This window comes from Grammomys surdaster, unplaced genomic scaffold (genome assembly GCF_004785775.1).
Source record: "Grammomys surdaster isolate TR1022 unplaced genomic scaffold, NIH_TR_1.0 125750, whole genome shotgun sequence".
Lineage (NCBI taxonomy): Eukaryota > Metazoa > Chordata > Mammalia > Rodentia > Muridae > Grammomys > Grammomys surdaster.
This window is the reverse complement of record NW_021620582.1, coordinates 2336637-2355515: the sequence shown is the minus strand read 5'-3', so window position 1 is coordinate 2355515 and position 18879 is coordinate 2336637. Positions and strand designations below refer to the sequence as shown.

The 18879-nt window shown below is 46.5% G+C and overlaps 1 protein-coding gene across 9 annotated transcripts in view; it reads left to right on the top strand.

The window, feature by feature from the left end:
* Slc7a7 (solute carrier family 7 member 7) overlaps positions 1-18879 on the top strand; it is an 88184-nt gene that overhangs the window by 67042 nt on the left and 2263 nt on the right. For all 9 annotated transcript variants that reach the window (XM_028788437.1, XM_028788438.1, XM_028788435.1 and 6 more), the window contains 6 exons: positions 11838-11963; positions 13126-13270; positions 16475-16598; positions 16836-16939; positions 17193-17289; positions 18123-18272. In XM_028788437.1, coding sequence (XP_028644270.1) covers positions 11838-11963; positions 13126-13270; positions 16475-16598; positions 16836-16939; positions 17193-17289; positions 18123-18272 — 746 coding nt within the window. The remainder of the gene's footprint in view (positions 1-11837; positions 11964-13125; positions 13271-16474; positions 16599-16835; positions 16940-17192; positions 17290-18122; positions 18273-18879) is intronic.

The following is an 18879-nucleotide window of genomic DNA, read 5'->3' as shown; positions in this document are numbered from 1 at the left end:
GACTATCTATGCAGACCAGGCTGTCCTGTGTTGGGATTAAAGGCATTACTATGCCTGGCTCCTTTAGTCTATCTAAAAAATGTCTTTATTTTATGTGTGTAAGTGCCTAAATGTGTGTATGTGTACTGGGTACATGCTCTGCATCGAGAGAGAACAGGAGAGGGTGCTGAGTTCCCTTGGATGGAACTGGAGTTACAGATGGTTTTGTGAGCCATCATGTGGGTGCTGGGAACTAAACCCAGGTTCTCTACAAGAAGGAGCTCTGTAGGCACGCCCTTTATTCTTCTTTATTATGTAAGGCTTTTACTTTCATTTGTTTAAGATTTTATTTTAAAGTGTGTTTGTGTGAACACGCACACACACACACAAACACACACACTCGATTGCAGGTTCCTGCAGAAGCTAGAGTGTTGGCTTTCCTTGGAACCAGAGTTACAGGTGTCTGCGACCCTCTTTTAATATGGTTTTGGGACCTACAGGAGCAGTACATGTGCTTGACCACAGAGCCATCCCTCCATACTGAAACTTTGTAGTTTTGAATTTATGATTTTAAAAAGATTTCTTTTTAAAAAGCATACAGGCCACAGCAGAGAGTTGAATTAAGTAAGCTAATTGATCCTGTTGCTTGGACTAGAATCGTAAACTCATGGTTTGGGAGTAAGGGAACTAGTTGGATCCGACATTGGCTGGGATGATGATAATATGATATCCATGTAGTAAGCTATGTGGTGGGTGGTGATGCTCATCACTCATATGAGCAAGAATAGGTTTAAGAGAAATGCTGGGATTAATTTTCAGTATGTTGAGTTGGATGTGCCTGATGACATCCAGCAGTGATCTAAAAAAAATTATTTATTTATTTATTTATTTATTTATTTATTTATTTATCTAATGTATGTGAGTACACTGTCACTCTCTTCAGGCACACCAGAAGAGGGCATCAGATCCCATTACAGATGGTTGTGACCTGTCATATGGTTGCTGGGAATTGAACTCAGGACCTCTGGAAGAGCAGTCAGTGCTCTTAACTGCTGAGCCATCTCTCCAGCCCCTACAGTGATGTTTTCTTAAAGCTTTAATTTTTATTTGTCTGTATGTGTGTCTGTGTGAATGTATGCTACATGGTACACTCAGAGGCCTGAAGAGGGTGCCAGATCCCTTGGTGCTAGAATGATAGTTGTAAGCTGCCCGGTGTGGGTGCTGGGATCTGTTCCCCAGTCCTCTGGAAAGAGCAGCAAGTACTCAACTGCTGAGCCGTCTCTGTAGCCCCTCATTGGCTGCTAATGCATTGTGGGAATTGTTATCATATAGTAATAGAGACCAAGGGCACAGAGGGCATGTCCTAGGGCCTGGATGTAGAAAGGGAGGGTAAAGAACAGACTCTAATATTACCACTGTTTACGAGATCTCAGTTCTGCAAAGTGGTGACAAAGGAGAACTGCTTAAGAGGGGAGACAGAGAGGTGGCAACTGGGAGAGAGCGGTTTGAGAAATAACCAGCGAGCAGCAGTGTCTCATTTGCTAAGTGGCCAAGCTAGATAAGGATGAGTTACAGGGAGGCCAGTGGTGACTTCCCACGGGGGCTTTCCCCTAAGGCAATTTCAAGGCAGTGAGGTTGGAATTGGATTTCAGAACTATTTCACCAAGAAAAATCTACTCAGTGTTACTATGAGCTTATTTCTGTGCTGCGCCTAGGGGAGACAGATCCATTAAATGGTCTTTCTTTACTTAGCTCAAGGTAGATACATAAACCATTTCAAGGCACTGTAATATTGAGGAAGAGAGGGAGCACAGAAGAGCAGCATGCCAGGGCTGGTGCGTTCATACTCAAAGCAGTCTTTCTAGAAGAAATGGTTTATCATTTGAAATTAACAGATTCCAAGCAGGAGCTCAAGGAAACTTTGGTATGACGGACGATAGAGAAGAGGAGATGCTAGACCATTGAATGGAAGAGAGTGACAATATTCTGTCTGTGTCTGTCTCTGTCTCTCTCTTTAGAGTCTCATTATGTAGCACTGGCTGGCCTGGAACTCACTATGTAGACGAGGGTAGCAGAGTTAAGCTAAGCATCTGGAAGTCGGTGCCTGCCCAACCAGCCTTCTGCAAGGCCAGGATGCTTTCACCACTGAGCATGGTTAGACATTGCTGTTCCTGCCTTTCCTAGTCTCACTCACTGCAAACTAGTTATTTTGGTTGACAGGACATGCCTCTAGTCACCCTACTACCAGAGTCAACCAGCAGCGTTTACTGAGGGCTGTGAACAGGGCAAAGCATCTTTGCATGCCACACACTTGGCCCTGCTGAACTGTATGTTCTGAGGATCTTTAGTAGATGCTGGCTTGCTGACTCTACAGAAGCTAGAACTCAAGAGTCAGCATCTTTGAGACAGGGTGCTTCATGCTGTGGACTCTCAAGGGTCCCGGTTGGGGTCTGAGGGCTGCTGTGGAAGCTGGGCAGATGGAAGGACAGACAGTTCATCAAGATCTGACGAGCCAGATGGTGGCCTGTGGAGGACTTCAGATCTCTGTGTGTGTCTGTCTGAGATCTTTGACCATATGTGCTTGTGCAGTTTTTCCTGACTAGAATGACTGACCTCATGTGCTTGTGGCTAATGAGGTGGAACAGCTGGGCCTCCAACTGACTTTTGCCCCTTGAATTTCTTCTTGGAAGCTAGTTTCCTGTCTTTGGAGGTTTTCCAAGGATCCATCTTTAAGTTAGAGGTTAGGTCACGTCCCATAGTCACCTTAGCAATTAGGGTGGCATCAGAATTTAGGGTTACTCCTAATATAGGATCAGTGCAAATCCCTCCCCAGAAGTGAAGGGGCACAGCTGTGTGAGGCTTTGACCCGTACAGCTCTTAGGGGTGCATTCCTGGTGTCTTTTCTCTGTTACCTTTGTCTCCACTTCAGAAGTACCGAAGGAATGTTCTAGAGGAGGCTGGGAGAATTGCTTGGAACAGTGTGTCTGAATCTTGGCTGTACACTGAGATTATCAAGAGATTATATATATATATGTATAATTTATGTGCATGGGTGTTTTGCCTGCATGCATGTCAGTACTGCATGTTCATTCCTAGTGCCCACAGAGGCCAGAAGAAGGTGCTGGGTCCCTTGAACTGAAGCTACAGATGGCTGTGAACCACCATGTGGGTGCTGGGAATCAAATCCTGTTCCTCTAGAAGAGCATCCAGTGTTTGTAAATGCTGAACCATCTCTGTAGTCACCCCCACCCCCACCCCCTTTTGAGACAGGGTCTCACTGTGTAGCTTTGACTGGCCTGAAACTTGCCATGTAGATCAGGCTAGCCTCAAACTCTCAGGGATTGGCATGATGAAAGGCATTGGCCTTGGCCGGGCAGTGGTGGCGCACGCCTTTAATCCCAGCACTTGGGAGGCAGAGACAGGCGGATTTCTGAGGCCAGCCTGGTCTACAGAGTGAGTTCCAGGACAGCCAGGGCTACACAGAGAAACCCTGTCTCGGGAAAAAAAAAAAAAAAAAAGAAGAAGAAGAAAAAGAAAAAGAAAGGCATTGGCCGTTACTCTCATCCAAAGAATTAAAAACCCCAAACCCTAAACATTCCTTACTTACTCCCTGCTTGGGGTATCTGAGCCACTCAGATAGACAAGCCTAGACAAGGCAAGACTTGAGGAAGCCAAACAAATTACTGCTAAGGAGAGCTGGGGTCTCCTGTTACAGGAAGATGGAAGAGTAGGTCTCAGTGTTGCCATGGTACCTGAGTTTTAACAACTTGGTGACAGCAGGGCTGTCCCAGAGGTTTTGACTTTATTGCTGTGGGTGGCTCCAGCTATGGCAATGTGCCACGGAGATGTAGGAGCTCAGGTTAAGTGAAAGGTTCAGGCATGTTCTGCTCTAAGTTGGTCTGCATGTGATTATCTCTTGAGGTAATTACCCCAGTTAAATGCAAAGCAGCACATTGCCAGACTGCTCTGGGAAACTCTGTTCCAACTTCCTGAATCAGAACTGCCCAGGAGCCTCCCCGCGGGAGGTGACTTCTCAGGCCTGCTGAGGCCTCGTGCCTGGTGTCTGAGGACTTGAACTGGACTGCTCAGCAAACATGAAAGATGCAGCTGCTCTCAAAAAAAAAAAAAAATGACATTTTGCTTGTTTATTTATTGTGTGTGCGTATGTGCCAGGGTGCACCTGTGAAGGTCAGGGGACAGCTTGTGGGAGTTGGTTCTCCATTTTCACCATGTTGGTCCTGGGAATCAGACTTTGGTTGTCGGGCTTGGCTGTGAGCACCTTGATAACCAAGATAACCCACTGAGTCATCTCAGCTGTTTTCTAGTTGCTTAGAAAGGGGGTGTACAAGCCATGTGCTTGCTTCCTTAGAGATGCCAGAGCCACAGGGTTTAAAGTGCTGACTGAATTCTAGGAAGGGCAGTGGGAGGGGTCTGACTCAGTGACCCATGGTCACTCTGCGTTTGCATCTTCTTCACCCATGACACGTGAGTCAGTGAAATGCTTCCGTGACCCAGAACAACACCTGGGGCGGGGTTGGGGGGAACATCAGAAAAGAAGAGTCGGTAAAAAGTTAAAGATGTCTCTTGGACTTGCTTATGGTGTCTGTGGATGTAAGTCAGCAGCTTCCATCTTTCTTGGAGTGGTACTTGGTTAGAGACAGACAGTGAAAGATTGCACTTGGATGGATTTGTACACCGAGTGGACAGTGTGAACGAGAGGATTTGCATGCGGCTCACCGGTTAACAGTGCTTGCTGCTCTCGCACAGGACCAGAGTTTGGTTTCCAGCACTCTAGTTGGTGACCCTGCCCCTTCTGCCAAGGTCACATTTGTATTCTTTGATTGCAATGAGAGGAAAAACTTTAGTACAAAATACTGAGACCTGCCCAAAGACTTTCACATCCTTTTTTCTTCTTCTTCTTCTTCTTTTTTTTTTTTTAAACTTTCTAACTAATGTAATAAACAGTATCACTGAGCACCAGCCGCTCTCTGCATGCAGGAAGGCTGGTTCCTGTGCTTAAAAGGAGGTCTTCCTTTGTTACTTATGAAATGTGGCCCATTTCTTAGAAAGGACACAGAGATGCCAGCCTCTTAATTGTGTTCTTACCTTAGAGAGAAGTGTTACTTAACATTGTTGGACTTTTTCCCTCTCTTTGTAGCCCTGGCTGTCCTGGACCTGGCTCTGTGCTCTATAGGGCAGGATGGCCTTGAATTTAGATATCTACCTCTACCTCCTGAGTGCTGGGATTAAAGGTGTGTACCACCACTGCCCTACCAGACTGTTATCTGTTATGCCTCTGTCTCTCTGTCTCTCTGTCTCTCTGTCTCTCTCTCTCTCTCTCTCTCTCTCTCTCTCTCTCTCTCTCTCTCTCTTTCTCTATCTCAAATTTGAGACAAGGTATTTTTATGTCCAATACTATGTAGACCAGCTTGGCCTCAAAACCAGAGGTTCATCAGTCTCTGCTTCCCCAGTGGTGTCATTAAAGGATTAAAGGCCCACCCACAGCACCACACACAACAAAGTCTGCTATTGTAATGGAGACCATCTCCCAACAGTGCAGGAAAATCAGGGTTAGAGAGATGGCTCAGCAGTAAGAGCCCTTGCCACTCTTGTACAGGACCTGCGCTTGATTCACAGCACCCACAAGGAGTGGCTCACACACACCTGTAACTCAGGTCTCTGGCTTTCTTAGGGATCTGCACTTGTGTGGTATTCATGCAAACAAGCAGGCTAGAACAGATGCAGGACCAGAGAGAAGTTCTGGACTTGTGGTGTGTGGCATGCATTATCAGATTAGAAAAAGAGACAGTTTGCTCTCCTAATAAAGATTACAAAATATGTAACAAGTGGGGGAAGGGAACGTGGGTTCCTTGGACATCCTTTGCTAGAACTAACTTCATTCTATTAGATACTGAACGCTATGAATAAAGAAAAGCATATGATGGAAAAGTGCAACCCTATATTAATGCAAAAGTAGAGTGAATGATGAGATGGACGTATGCTATTCGAGCACAGTTGCTGTCATCCCATGAGGTTACTGAAGCTTATCTAAGGCATCATTAACATTTAACTTGTAAAGGCTTCAGGATTAATCGCTACAGGATAAGGACTCACAGTTTGTTGGTGAGACTTTAGACTATTTGAAGTAAACCTGGGCATTGATCAGAGCAGGCTAAAGGTATTCTTACTTTTGGATTAAAAATTATTTTGCCAGGCAATGGTGGCATATGCCTTAATCCCAGCACTTGGGAGGCAGAGGCAGGTGGATTTCTGAGTTCGGGGCCAGCCTGGTCTACAGAGTGAGTTCCAGGACAGCCAGGGCTACACAGAGAAACCCTATCCTGAAAAACAAAACAAAAACAAAAACAAAAATATTTTATGGGGGGGCTGGAGAGATGGCTCAGTGGTTAAGAGCACTGCTTGCTCTTCCAAAGGTCCTTAGTTCAATTCCCAGCAACCACATGGTAGCTCATAATCATCTGTAAAGAGATCTGATGCCCTCTTCTGGTGTGTCTGGAAATAGCTACAGTGTACTCATAAATAAAATAAATCTTAAAAAAAATTATGTATGTGTAGCTGTATGTATGTATGTGTCATGTGCATGGAAGAGCCTGCAGAGATCAGAAAATTGTGTATGATCCCTTAGAACTGGAGTTATGAGTAGTCAGTTGTGTGTAGTCTCCTGGAACTGGAGTTAAGGAGAGTTAGCTATGAGACACTGTGTGGCTGATGGGAACCAGACATGGGTCCTCTGCAAGAGTAGCAAGTACCGTTAACTGATAAGCCCCCTTCTTTTCTTTTCAGAACCTGAGCTGGGCATTTCCATTTCTTTCTAGAGCAGATTCTGGGCCTTTGTGGCAGCATCCTCCCCAGGGACCTTGTGTCTGCTGGAGTTGACCTGTCCTGGAGTACCTCTTCAGGTTACAGGAGTGTCATCTTTGCAGCAGCTGCTTTTTCCCTCTGGAGTTAAAGCAGGGATAGAGTAGCAGCTGGGTCAAGGTTAAAGGTCATTTTAGGCAATCCTCCCATGGACTTGGCTCAGTATTGGGTGGGGACTGAATTACCCTAGGGTAGAAGGACAGGTGTCTTTGTCTTTAGGCTAATTCGCATCCATCCCTAGAATTCTAACCCTATGATCCCCTTCTCTGTCTCTGCTGCAGGAGGTGGGGCTTTGCTTCAAGAGCCATACATATGGTTGAGCTTCGGGGACTCTGGTCAGCTGTATCTGTCAGGGGTGGGGACAAAGAGCCTTGTCAGCGTTGAGGCTTGCCTTACTCATTACCTGTTCTCAGGGCCAGGCTCTCTGGAGGAAGCTGGGAGCTGTGCAAGGTGAGAGCCAGCTCTCTTTAGCCAGTTCTCCCAGAGCTCCGTTCTCTTTGTACAGGATTTTGCATTCAAATTGTGCCTCCCTCCTCCACGTTTAGTACAGAGAGTAGACCAGAACATGATGGTGGGTCTGTGGCTGAAAAATAAGTACAGTAGCAGGGAGCATCAGCGGTAACAGAAGGGATGATGTGATCCCAGCAATAGGGATCAAAATATCAACAACCTCTATATCAGCCATTTGTGAATCTGGGAGTTGTGACCCCGTTGTGTGTGTGTGTGTGTGTGGTCTAATGACCCTTTCACAGGGGTCACATATCAAATATCCTGCATAACATATATTTACATTATGACTCATAACACTAGCAGAATTAAAGCTGTGAAGTAGCAATGAAATAATTTTATGGTTGTGGGGATGGTCACCATAACATGAGGAACTGCATTAAAGGGTCACAGCATTAGGAAGGTTGAGAACTGCCTCTCTGCATTCTCATGCCTGGGGTTGCTATAAGGAAAGGGTGAGAGTCAGCTGTCCGTTGTCTGTGCTCATGACCATGAACAGAACCGAGACGAGCCCTGTGACACAGAGCTGCAGACTGTGCAAAGCAGAAGCATTCCTTTATGTCTGTTCCAGTCCATGTGGTGACCTATGGTTACCCTACTAGGCGGGGGCCACCCTGGTGCATAGTAGGTCACTCAAAGAGACAAAGTAGAAGCAGAAAGAGATGTCCTCAGTGTGGCTACACTGGGAAGGGAAACGAACAAGTAAAGAGGTTCAGTAGATCCTAACATGAGATTTAGGTTTAAACAGAGGGTAAGATATGCACAGCTAAGCAGCCCCACTAAAAGAGTGGTCTCGCCCACCCTGGCACCTCATTGCCGTAGTTCTAATGTGTCTTGCAAAGTGGTCTGAGACGTTACCAAGCTGTGTGAAATCTTTGAGTCACAAGGTTCTCCTCCAACTGGCACTAGGCTTCAGCCTTTGTCTTCTCCCAGCATGAGACTCCTAGGGACTTCTTAGGGACCACTGTTTAATGGCCTGTTAGCCAGAAGTCGGGAGGGACATAAGTTTCACTTTAGAATGTCTTCATTCCCGCTAGGCATTCCTGTACTAGGGGATCTCACTCTCTTGAGCACATGGCAGCAACAACAGCACATCTGTGCTTGGTGCTTCTAATGGAAACCTGGTTTGTGCTGTGTTTATAAGTCCAAGTAGAGCCTAAAAGTGAAGTGTAGCCATTGTAGGATAGGGAGAGACAGGTTTCCTTGGTGGCATTTGAATAGCTCAGGATGGAAGTCCAGTGGATTGTAAGGGGTGGATGACTGACTGAGGAAGATCAGTGTCTGACAGGCTTGTGGAGGGCAAGATAAAGGCACCCTTTTTTTGTGGAATTACTGAGGAGACAGTACACTAGTGTCTTTAATGATTAACTTAGCACCGGGGTGGCCTGGAGTGATGGGTACATGTTTGCTCAGCTTTCTGATAAGGTTTGGTTGTTTACTGTTATGTCTATTAGGCACAAAGACATGTACTTGAGTAGAGCCAGAAATCTCCTCAGAAAAACCAGAAAAAAAAAAAGTGGGTAATGCATAAAAAGGGAGCTGGGGAGTTGGCTCACTGGGCAAAGTGCCTGCCGCTCAAGAAAGGAGAGCTGAGTTCAGATCCTCAGTGCCTGCTTTAAAAGCCAGGTTGCTGAGCACTTAGGAGAAATCGATGAGCTCCAGGTGCAGGGAGATTATCTCAGAAAAGTAGGGCGGACAAGGTGACAAGATGGCTTTAGCCAGTAAAGGTTCGTGCCAGCAAGCCCAAGTTTGATCCCTGAGCCCCACATGGCCGAAGGAGAGAACTGACTCCTACAAGTTGTCTTCTGACCTCCAGGTGTGTGCTGTGGCGTGCACACTTACATGGGAGCGACTATAATAAAAGATAAGGTGGCCGGGCCGTGGTGGCGCACGCCTTTAATCCCAGCACTTGGGAGGCAGAGGCAGGCGGATTTCTGAGTTCGAGGCCAGCCTGGACTACCCTGTGAGTTCCAGGACAGCCAGGGCTACACAGAGAAACCCTGTCTCGAAAAACCAAAAAAAAAAAAAAAGATAAGGTGGAGAGGTGATGGAGGACCACACCTGACTTTGGCTTCCCAGTGTGCCTGCAGGGGTGAGCACACACTCCTCATGTGTGTGCAGTCACATACGCACAGATACAGAAAGGTTAGAAGGAAGACTGGAAGAGAAGATGGCTCTTTCTCCCCGCTTCTTAGTGGAGTGGCCTCTGGGTCAGAGTGACAAGGCCAGGACCTAATAATTGTAGGAGATCTGTGGCCCCTCGGGGTGTTTTCAGGACTCAGGTTTAGGTTGCTTTCTTTCCTTCTGAGACGGGGTCTCTATAGCCCAGGCTGGCTTGAGATTCACTATCTAATCCAAGGTGGCCTCAAATTAAGATCTGTAGGTGCATAAACTGACGACGTGAACTGCTCCATGGTGTGGTTAAGGGCAAGGTTTTTATTGTAGACAAGAGAGAGAGACCAGCCAGAGGGATCTAAAAGAGTCCAGAACAGAGAGAGAAAGCAGTAGACTGAACATGGCCAGCAGACTGGACTCAGGCAGGGCTATCTGAAGAGGGGGGGGGGATAGCAGGGAGAGAGAATAGCGAGAACAAAAAGCAGGAGCAGAGCAGGGTGGGGCAGAGTGAGACTAGCAGGGTTCTAAGGAGAGTGAGTACATGGTGGAGCGAAGCCTGTGAACCTGAGGGAACTTAGGGTAGGGGAGGAGGCAAGGAGAGCTAGATGCCAGCATGACCTCAGACAGGTGTCTGTGATACTGAGGGAGCCTACAGGCCAGTATGCACATATGCTAGTAGGTACCACAGGTAGCCATTTGTCTCTTCTGCTAGTGATGAAGAAGAAGACTCCTTTGGTAGAAGGGAGCTGGCTTTGCAGGGTCCTGAGGAATGCTGGCTTTTATCTAACCTCCAGAAACCCTCCTCTAGTCCAGGTTGAGCCCATTTCTGGATATTTGGATTGTGTTTTGGGGTTTGGGGAATTGGAGTCTCCTTTGGACCCAACACTACGAGATCTTGTCCCAGTCTTCTGAGCCTGGGCCGCTGCCCTTGGGCTTGGAGTGCTTTCTTTTGCTTTGTTTTGGTTTTTGATTTTTAAAAAATTGTGTTAGTGGCCCGAATCAGTCAAGACCTACATTGGATTTCCCTTTCCTTACTGGCAAGGCCAGCTTTGCTCTGAGAGCCACTGTAGGGAGACTTGTCAGTCAAGTATTCTGTGTGGCGGTCCAGTCGCTGAGCTAGAAGAAGCAGTGCATTGGTTCCCTATGACTTGGGGGTGGGCACAGGGTTGGGGGGTATGTAGATGCCTGCCTGCTGAAGAGGCTGCATGGTGGGTCTCAGGGTTGTTGCCTTTGCCTTTCTTTCTTTCTTTCTTTCTTTCTTTCTTTCTTTCTTTCTTTCTTTCTTTCTTTCTTTCTTTCTTTCTTTTTTTGTTTTTTCGAGACAGACCCCTGCCTTTCTTCCCTCCAAATCCCTGAGCTGCTGGTCACCCTTTACAGCATGTGAGGCTTCCCTTCTTGACTTTCTTCTCAAGTAATAGATTGTAACTTTTGAGCTAATGGATTTTCCTGAGATTACTATTTTTTGGGTGAAAGGATTTGAACCCAGGGTTTTCATGCATTGGAACACAGAGTCTACCACTAAGCCACACCCTTAGCTACTACTCAGATTTTGACGAAAGATATGGACTCTTTTTCGAAGAATGTGTGTGTTCATATGCCACAGCACTTGGCAAGAGACTGTCACACCCTGCTGGGAACACTTTGAGGATGGTCTGTGAACTTTCCTTGAGTTCACCCAGGCAGAGGAATTGCCTCTAGCCCCAGGTGGAAGGACTTGAGGAGTGTTTATGGCTCATCCTGTTGCATTGTTCAGGAAGGGAAAGTGCCCTGCCCTCTTTCTACGGGAACTTGTTTTAGCTGCAAGAGTTTTACAGAGCACAAAACAAGTAGCTGGCTGGTGGGCAGGGGGCAGGAAGTTTGGTCTCTAATCCTTGGACACACATACTGACCTGCTGGCCTCGAGATTGAGTAAATTATAGCAGGACTTTTCAGGGTTAATAATAACAGCATAGAGTTGAAATGTTGGGTTCTAGACCTGTGTGCGTGTGCGTGTGCGTGTGCGTGTGTGTGTGTGATAGGAAGGAGAGAATGGTTTTAAAGAGCAAAGGACCAGAATACACCTGCAATCTGTACAACTCCCAGGTGCCTCCCACTTCTGTGACCAGGAATTTTGCCACCTTGTTCTGTGACTCTAGTTTAAGGTGCTAGGGCTTGGGAATGTGGCAGTGTGAACACAAGTGTTGAGCAAATGCCTTGCACTGCTGAGAGGATAACTGGGGGCAAACTGGCCCAGCCCACACGTGGCTGACTCCACCTGATGGAGTCATCTCCAGGAGTGTTGCTGGGAGAGTTGCTTGGGAGTCTAAGGCCCTCCAAGTGCAGAGGGTAGGTCACGGTCAGTGTTATTTTTCTTTCAGGTCTCTTAACCTTCATTAACTGTGCCTATGTCAAGTGGGGAACCCTGGTCCAAGATATTTTCACCTACGCTAAAGTGTTGGCGCTGATTGCAGTCATCATTGCAGGCATTGTTAGACTTGGCCAGGGTAAGAAAAAAATAGCAACTAACCTTTATTAAACTTTCCTTTTTTTCTTTTTCTTTGGAGTGTTGGGGGATGAAATCCAGAGTTCTGGGCCATGCTAGGCAAGCAGTATATCTCAGATCTATACCTTCACTAGGAGTCTCTAAGTGACCTTTATTTAAATCTACAAATACCAGAATTGGTAGGCACTATTACTCCTTTTATAAAAGTGAGGAAACATGGCCATGGAATTGCCTCTCTTAAACCAGAAAGAGTCATACATACCTATAATCCCAGTACTTGAGAGATGGCACTGAGAGGCTCAGGACTTAAAGAACATCCTCAGCCTGGGACACAGAAGAGCCTACCTCAGAACAAAAACAAAAGCTGGGTGTGGTGGTTTATGCCCTACCCCAGCACTCGGAGGTAGAGTTGAGTGCATCTTTGTGTTTGAGGCCAGCTTGATCTACATACTGAGTTCCAGCCAGGGCTACATAGTGAGATCCTATAAAACAACCAGGTCTCCAAATGGATCACCCAGGTTGACCATCTTGCTTAAGGTCCCAGTGGTTAAGTAGAAGAGCTGAAACTTGTGCCCCCACAGACACTCCAAAGCCTGTCCTTCTTGCACTATGCTGCCTCCCACAGGAAACTGACCTTGGCTGAGAGCTGTGCCCTGGGGATTGGCTTTCACAGTTCGCTGGGCCTAGTGCTAGTGCTCAGGTGCTTCTGCTCTTGGAAGTGAGCAGTCAGAAATGCACTCGCTGACATCTCTCCTACCTGGTTTCCAGGTCTCAAGCCTACCCAATGTCTCCTGTTGACTTGGGCATGCTGAGCTTTGTCTCTTCTCTCCTCTTCTCATGTTATCCCTGACTAGTGTTAGACAGTAGGTAGGGCTCAGGCAGCCTGCAGTATAGAGCAGGATGCCACCTCAGTTTCTAGCCCTGTTGGGCTCTGTGGTAGTTTTTTTTTTCCTAGACAGTCTTTTGAGTTTTTCCTGTCATGACTGCATCCGTGGTTCCCTGCACCTCGGCCCTCTGTAGATGCCTTTCTTCTGTCCCTGGCCTCCATGGCACCCTTGACGCCATTTCTCTGCTGTTGTTATCATGTGCGTTCTCTCCTTTCAGGATCAGCTGAAGTAGGAGTGGGCCATTAAACCTTGTCTTCCGTTGTTCTCACCTTCCAGGAGCCACAACTAACTTTGAGAATTCCTTTGAGGGCTCATCGTTTGCTATGGGCGACATTGCTTTGGCACTGTACTCAGCTTTGTTCTCCTACTCGGGCTGGGACACCCTTAACTATGTCACCGAAGAGATCAGGAATCCCGAGAGGTAGGTACTTCAGTGCCACCTGTCCACGCCAGGGCTAGCCATCGTTTCCTGAGCTGGAAGCCAGGCTGCACGCCTTCTCAACTCTGGGATTCATTTCACCAGCCTGGATCTGAACAGATTTAAGACCTAGAGATATAACTTGTCCATGGTTGCAGTAACTATGTTAAGATGTGCACTTTCTTGCATATGCTTTATAAATCCTTTTAGGAAAGTTTGTACATGCACCCATTTCTACCTAAAATAAAGCAGGTTATACTTTGTGCTTAAATATGCCTTTAGACACCCAAGGTCCTTGCCAGCTACTTAGGAGGGTGAAGCAAGAGGATTGCTTTTACTTCCAGATTTGTAAACTAATCTGAGGAACAGAGATAATCTCATAAAGCCTTTTCTGTCTTCAGACCTTCACTCACCCTTACTCCCACACAGATAATTTTAGGTCATAGAACTAATGTCTATAGAACTACTTCCATTTCCCTTCTGGGCCCTTTCCCTTTGTCCCGATTCTTGCAATAGTGTGGAACTGTTCCAGCCATTCACTGGATTGCCTCACCTTATTGCTCTGAACTGCCCTGTAGTAGTGTGGATGAAGAACTTTGGGTGGTGAGCCATGGGCAGGTCTTAGGGTCTGTCTTCTTTCCTTGGCAGATTCCTCTTTTCTTTTCTCTTCTTTTCCTTTCTTCCTTCTATTTTCTTCCTTCATTTTGTTTTGGAGACAAACTCTGGTAGTGTAGCCCTGGCTAGTCTGGAACTCACTATGTAGTCCATACAGGCCTCAAAAACCACAGAGATCCAGTTCTCTTTGCCTCTCAGGTGCTGGGATTAATGGCATGCACCATCATACTTGGCCATTCCTTGATTTTCTTTACTAAAACTCCTTTTTTCCCCCTTCCTTTCTGTGATATTATCTCACTATGTATGCAGTCCACGTTGGCCTGGAATCTGTAACCTTCCTGACAATGCCCAGCTTGCCTGGTGCTTTTGTGTGTGTGTGCCTGGGGTGTGTGCACACATGAGGTGTGTGCTTACATGGGGTGTGTGCACACATGCTTGTGAAAACCCCTTTAGTGTTATTCCTCAGGGACTATGTACTTTATGAAAATGTATTTTTTTTATACGTATGTGTGCGTGTGTGTGTTGTGTGTGTGTGCCTGAGTGCATGGCTGTGCATTAGACAGCTGTGAGCCACTAATGTGCATGCTAGGAACAAAACCTGGGTCCTCTGAAGGAACTTGTATTTGTAACAGCTGAACCATTTCTCCAGCTCCCATCTTTTTTGTTTGTTTTGGAGACTGCTCCTTCACTGGTTTGGAGCTTGCGAATTAGGCTAGGCTGTCTGGCTGTGGAACCCTAGGGTCCTTTTGTTCCCACCTCTCTAATTCTGGGATTACAAGTGCATTCTGTCCTCCACAACACACCAACGTTTCCATGTGGGCTCTAGGTCAAACCCAGGCCCTCCTTGCAAGGCAAGCAAGCACCTTCATCGACTGAGCCATTTCTCTAGCCCTTGCCTGTGCTTCTGCAATATAACATTAAAAGGGTGGAATTACAGGATCTCATGGCCTTTCCTGGCTCTAAAAGATTATGATTGTAGAAACTAAGATTTTCCAGGAAATAGTTTCCCTAAATTGTAACAGTTCTCATCCTAGTTAGCTTTTGGCTTTGAAAACCGAGAAGCTTTTCTGGTATACAGCTGCTGGCAGGCACTGGGACTGAGGAGCTGGGATACTGGAAGTGAATGGAGACTGGGCAGTGGTGCTTCCACCTACTGGCGAGAAGCTGAATGACTGGATAATTTGCAGCCTTGCCTCATGGTGACGGTTTGGAATCCAGCCAATCTGGAGGCTGAGGCAGGAGCATCACAAGTTCAAAGCCAAGTCCAGAGTGAATTCAAGGCCTCTTGGAACATCTTACTGAGACCTTATCAACATTAACAGAGGGATTGGGGCAGAGCTCATGGTAGAACATTTGTTAGCATGCTCAAGGCTTTAGAGCAGTGGTTCTCAATCTTCCTACTGCTACAACCCTTTCATATAGTTCCTCATGTTGTGGTGACCCCCTATCATAGTTATTTTGGTTGCTACTTCATAACTGTAGTTTTGCTGTTATGAATTGTAGTATAAATGTCTGATATGTAGGATGGGGTTGAGACCCACAGGTTAAAACACTGCAAATGTGTCCTTGATCCCAGATCCAATTCTCACTACCAGAAAGACAGTCAGATGCCGTATTTGTTCCTCTCTTCTTTTGGCATTTATACAGACAATGATCTTTTTGCATTTGAGTGACCTTCAGGGGTCTTTGTGCCTTTCTCATGGCTGCCAGTTAGGATGGCACCTGGAATTCTCTGAAATGACTTCTTTGTTTGGATGCACACACTGTTTTTACTATTGAAGAAGTGAGATTCCACAATCTGTCTCTCTAGTTTCTTCTGTTTCTTACCTTGAAGATACACTTGCAGGGCTCAGAGACAGAATCTTTACCTGACCACTGGTTGTAGAAAGGAATCACACCCACTTCCTGTTATGCTGGAACATAACATATCCCTAGTGGACCCCCTTTTGTTGCTGCCAGTGGTACTGGCGATTGGCCCTAGGACCCTTGGCATGCTAGACAAGTACTTTGTACTAAGCTCTGCCCTCAGCCCTGCTTTGCTTTTTATTTTTAGGATAGTTTTAAAATTTTTGTGAGGGTATTTTTTTCTGCATATATGCATGCCCAGTATCCTCAGAGGCCAGAAGAGGGTTTCAAGTCTTCTGGAATTGGAGTTACAGACCACTGTGAGCTACCACATGGGTGCTGGGAACTGAACCCAGGTCTTCCACAAGAGCAACAGATGCTCTTAGCACTGAGCCATCTCTAGCTTGTTTTTACTTGAGACAGTTTCACTGAATTGTCCCCGTAGGTCTTGAACTCAGGATCCTCCTACTATATGTAGCCTTCAGAGTAGCGGGGACCACAAGCAAGAGCTACTACGTGCAGCGACCCCTCCTCGGCCTAACTTTTGTAATGGAGTATTTCTCCCCCTAGTACTTTTTAAGGGCTTAGAGCTTACACCAATACTTCAAGGCAACCCAAAGGCAAAGGACCTGGGAACCACAGCTGTCTGCATCCCCAGAGAGGATGGCATGGCAGACTTAAGGACAAGAGGTAGGGACACAATGGTGGGACTGACAGATTCTTTTTTTTCTTTCTGTTTGGCTGTAGGAACTTGCCCCTCTCCATTGGCATTTCCATGCCCATTGTCACCGTCATCTACCTCTTGACCAATGTGGCCTATTACAGTGTGCTAGACATAAAGGACATCTTGGCCAGTGATGCTGTTGCCGTGGTAAATGATTTTCACTAGCAGGTTAAGGGTGTGTTGTGGGCTCCTCAATCTATTCCACTTTGCTCAGTCCTGGGAAGGGAGCAGACAGCCTGATAAGAGCACAAGGATGCTGGGCTTTCAAGAAGGTCCTGTTACCTCCACTGTGGAAGGGATTGGATGCCTGAGGACTTTGGGCATATGTCTGTGCATGCCTTTCATCCCTGTTAGGATCTGCTACTGACTTCTCCTTTTTCTTAGACTTTTGCAGATCAGATTTTTGGAATATTCAACTGGACAATCCCAGTAGCAGTTGCATTATCTTGCTTTGGTGGCCTCAACGCTTCCATTGTGGCTGCTTCTAGGTATGACTATCACAGGGTGGGTATTATGAATAGCTTTGGCAGAGACAGTTAAACTTCTAGGCATTCCAGTTGCCAGTATTCCCCATCCCTTTCTTCTTGTTCCCATTAGCCACGCCCAGTTCTAAGCTCCACACTGAACTCCCTTCTCTGTTCTTCAGACCCTCTGAAGGGATAACAGGGAATGATGTAGCAGGTGACCCAGGCTACCCTAAGTGCCCCAGTTTTGTCAGCTTCTCTTATTGTATCTCAACAGGCTTTTATTTGTAGGCTCGAGAGAAGGTCACCTCCCTGATGCCATCTGTATGATTCATGTTGAACGGTTCACACCAGTGCCTTCTCTACTCTTCAATGTGAGTGATCTCAGGGATGAGACTGACAGCCAGATCGTGGGGGAACTTGTTAGTACTAGATGAGGCTGGTCTAGGTTCCTGAAAGCCATAAAGAGGGTTCTGGTCTGTAAACTACGGATGCACCGTGCTATCTGCGGATGGAGTTTCTAAGACTCAAACTTCCGTGAAAAGTGCCAACTGCATGTGGTCCAGTAGAAGGAGTGAGACACAGGCTACACTGTAATGAGTAACAGGCATGATTGTGTGTGACGCAGTCTTTAAAAGAAAAAGAAGTTGGCCGAGAAAAAATATGTTGGAGAGGGCATTTTTAAGGTGGAGTATGAAGGTTAGGATTGTGGAGATGGGCTTTAGGCAAGGCAGACAGCATCACAGAGTCCTGCAGTAACACTTGGTGGAGCTGGGTCATGGAAGTTGAAGAGTTAGTTGGAGAGACTACAGGGTTTTGCCTAAGACTTCTGCCTAAGACACTTAAAGTGTTAGGGTTAATTTGGCAAGTGTTTGAAGAATGCACTAAAAATCTAGTTGAGAGGCAAATATCTTTGTTGTTTTCGAGTTTCTCTGTGTAGCCCTGGCTGTCCTGGAGCTTGCTCTGTAGATCAGGCTGGCCTCGAACTCAGAGATCTACCTACCTCTGCCTCCAGAGTGCTGGGACTAAGGGCGTGTACCACCAACTGCCCAGCTAAAGGCAATCTTTTAGTAGAGAGGGGTACAGTACCAAGAGTGCTCCAGGGGTGGGGGCAGAAGGCCGACTTGCAGACTGTGAAGCTGTGACCTGGGAGAGATTGAGTAGGGTGAAAGCCTGAGAGGGGCTGACTTTGGACTTGTACCAACAGGGTATCTTGGCGCTGGTCTACTTGTGTGTGGAGGACATCTTCCAGCTCATTAACTACTATAGCTTCAGCTACTGGTTCTTTGTGGGGCTTTCTATTGTGGGTCAGCTTTACCTGCGCTGGAAGGAACCTGACCGGCCTCGCCCTCTCAAGGTAATCCATTCTCCTTACCGACCTTTGCTCCATTTAGTACAGCTAGTGCTGCCACTGCAGAAATCTTACAAGAAGTTATCCTTTCCTTAGGCCAGGCATAGTAGAGTTATCTGCAATTAAAAAACTAAGGGTTGGGGCTGATGGCTCAGCGGTTAAGAGCACTGACTGCTCTTCCAGAGGTCCTGAGTTCAATTCCCAGCAACTGCATGGTGGCTCACAATCATCTGTAATGGGATCTGATGCCCTCTTCTGATGTGTGTCTGAAGAGAGTGACAGTGCACTCACATACATAAAATAAATAAATCTTAAAAAACAAAACAAAACAAAATTTCTAAAAAAAACCCAACAAAACCAAACATCACATGTTTGGGGCTAGAGAGAACTGGCTCAGCAGTTAAGAGCAGTGGTTGCCCTTCCATGGGACTTTGGCAGCTCACACCTGTCCATGAATCCAGTTCCTGGCTTCTGTCACCCTCACACATGCAGTCGAAACACTAATGAACATTAAAAACAAAAAACAAACCTAAAACCAAAAAAACTAAACAAACCCCAGAAAAACAAACCCATATATATGTGTCTCTCTCTCTCTCTCTCTCTCTCTCTCTCT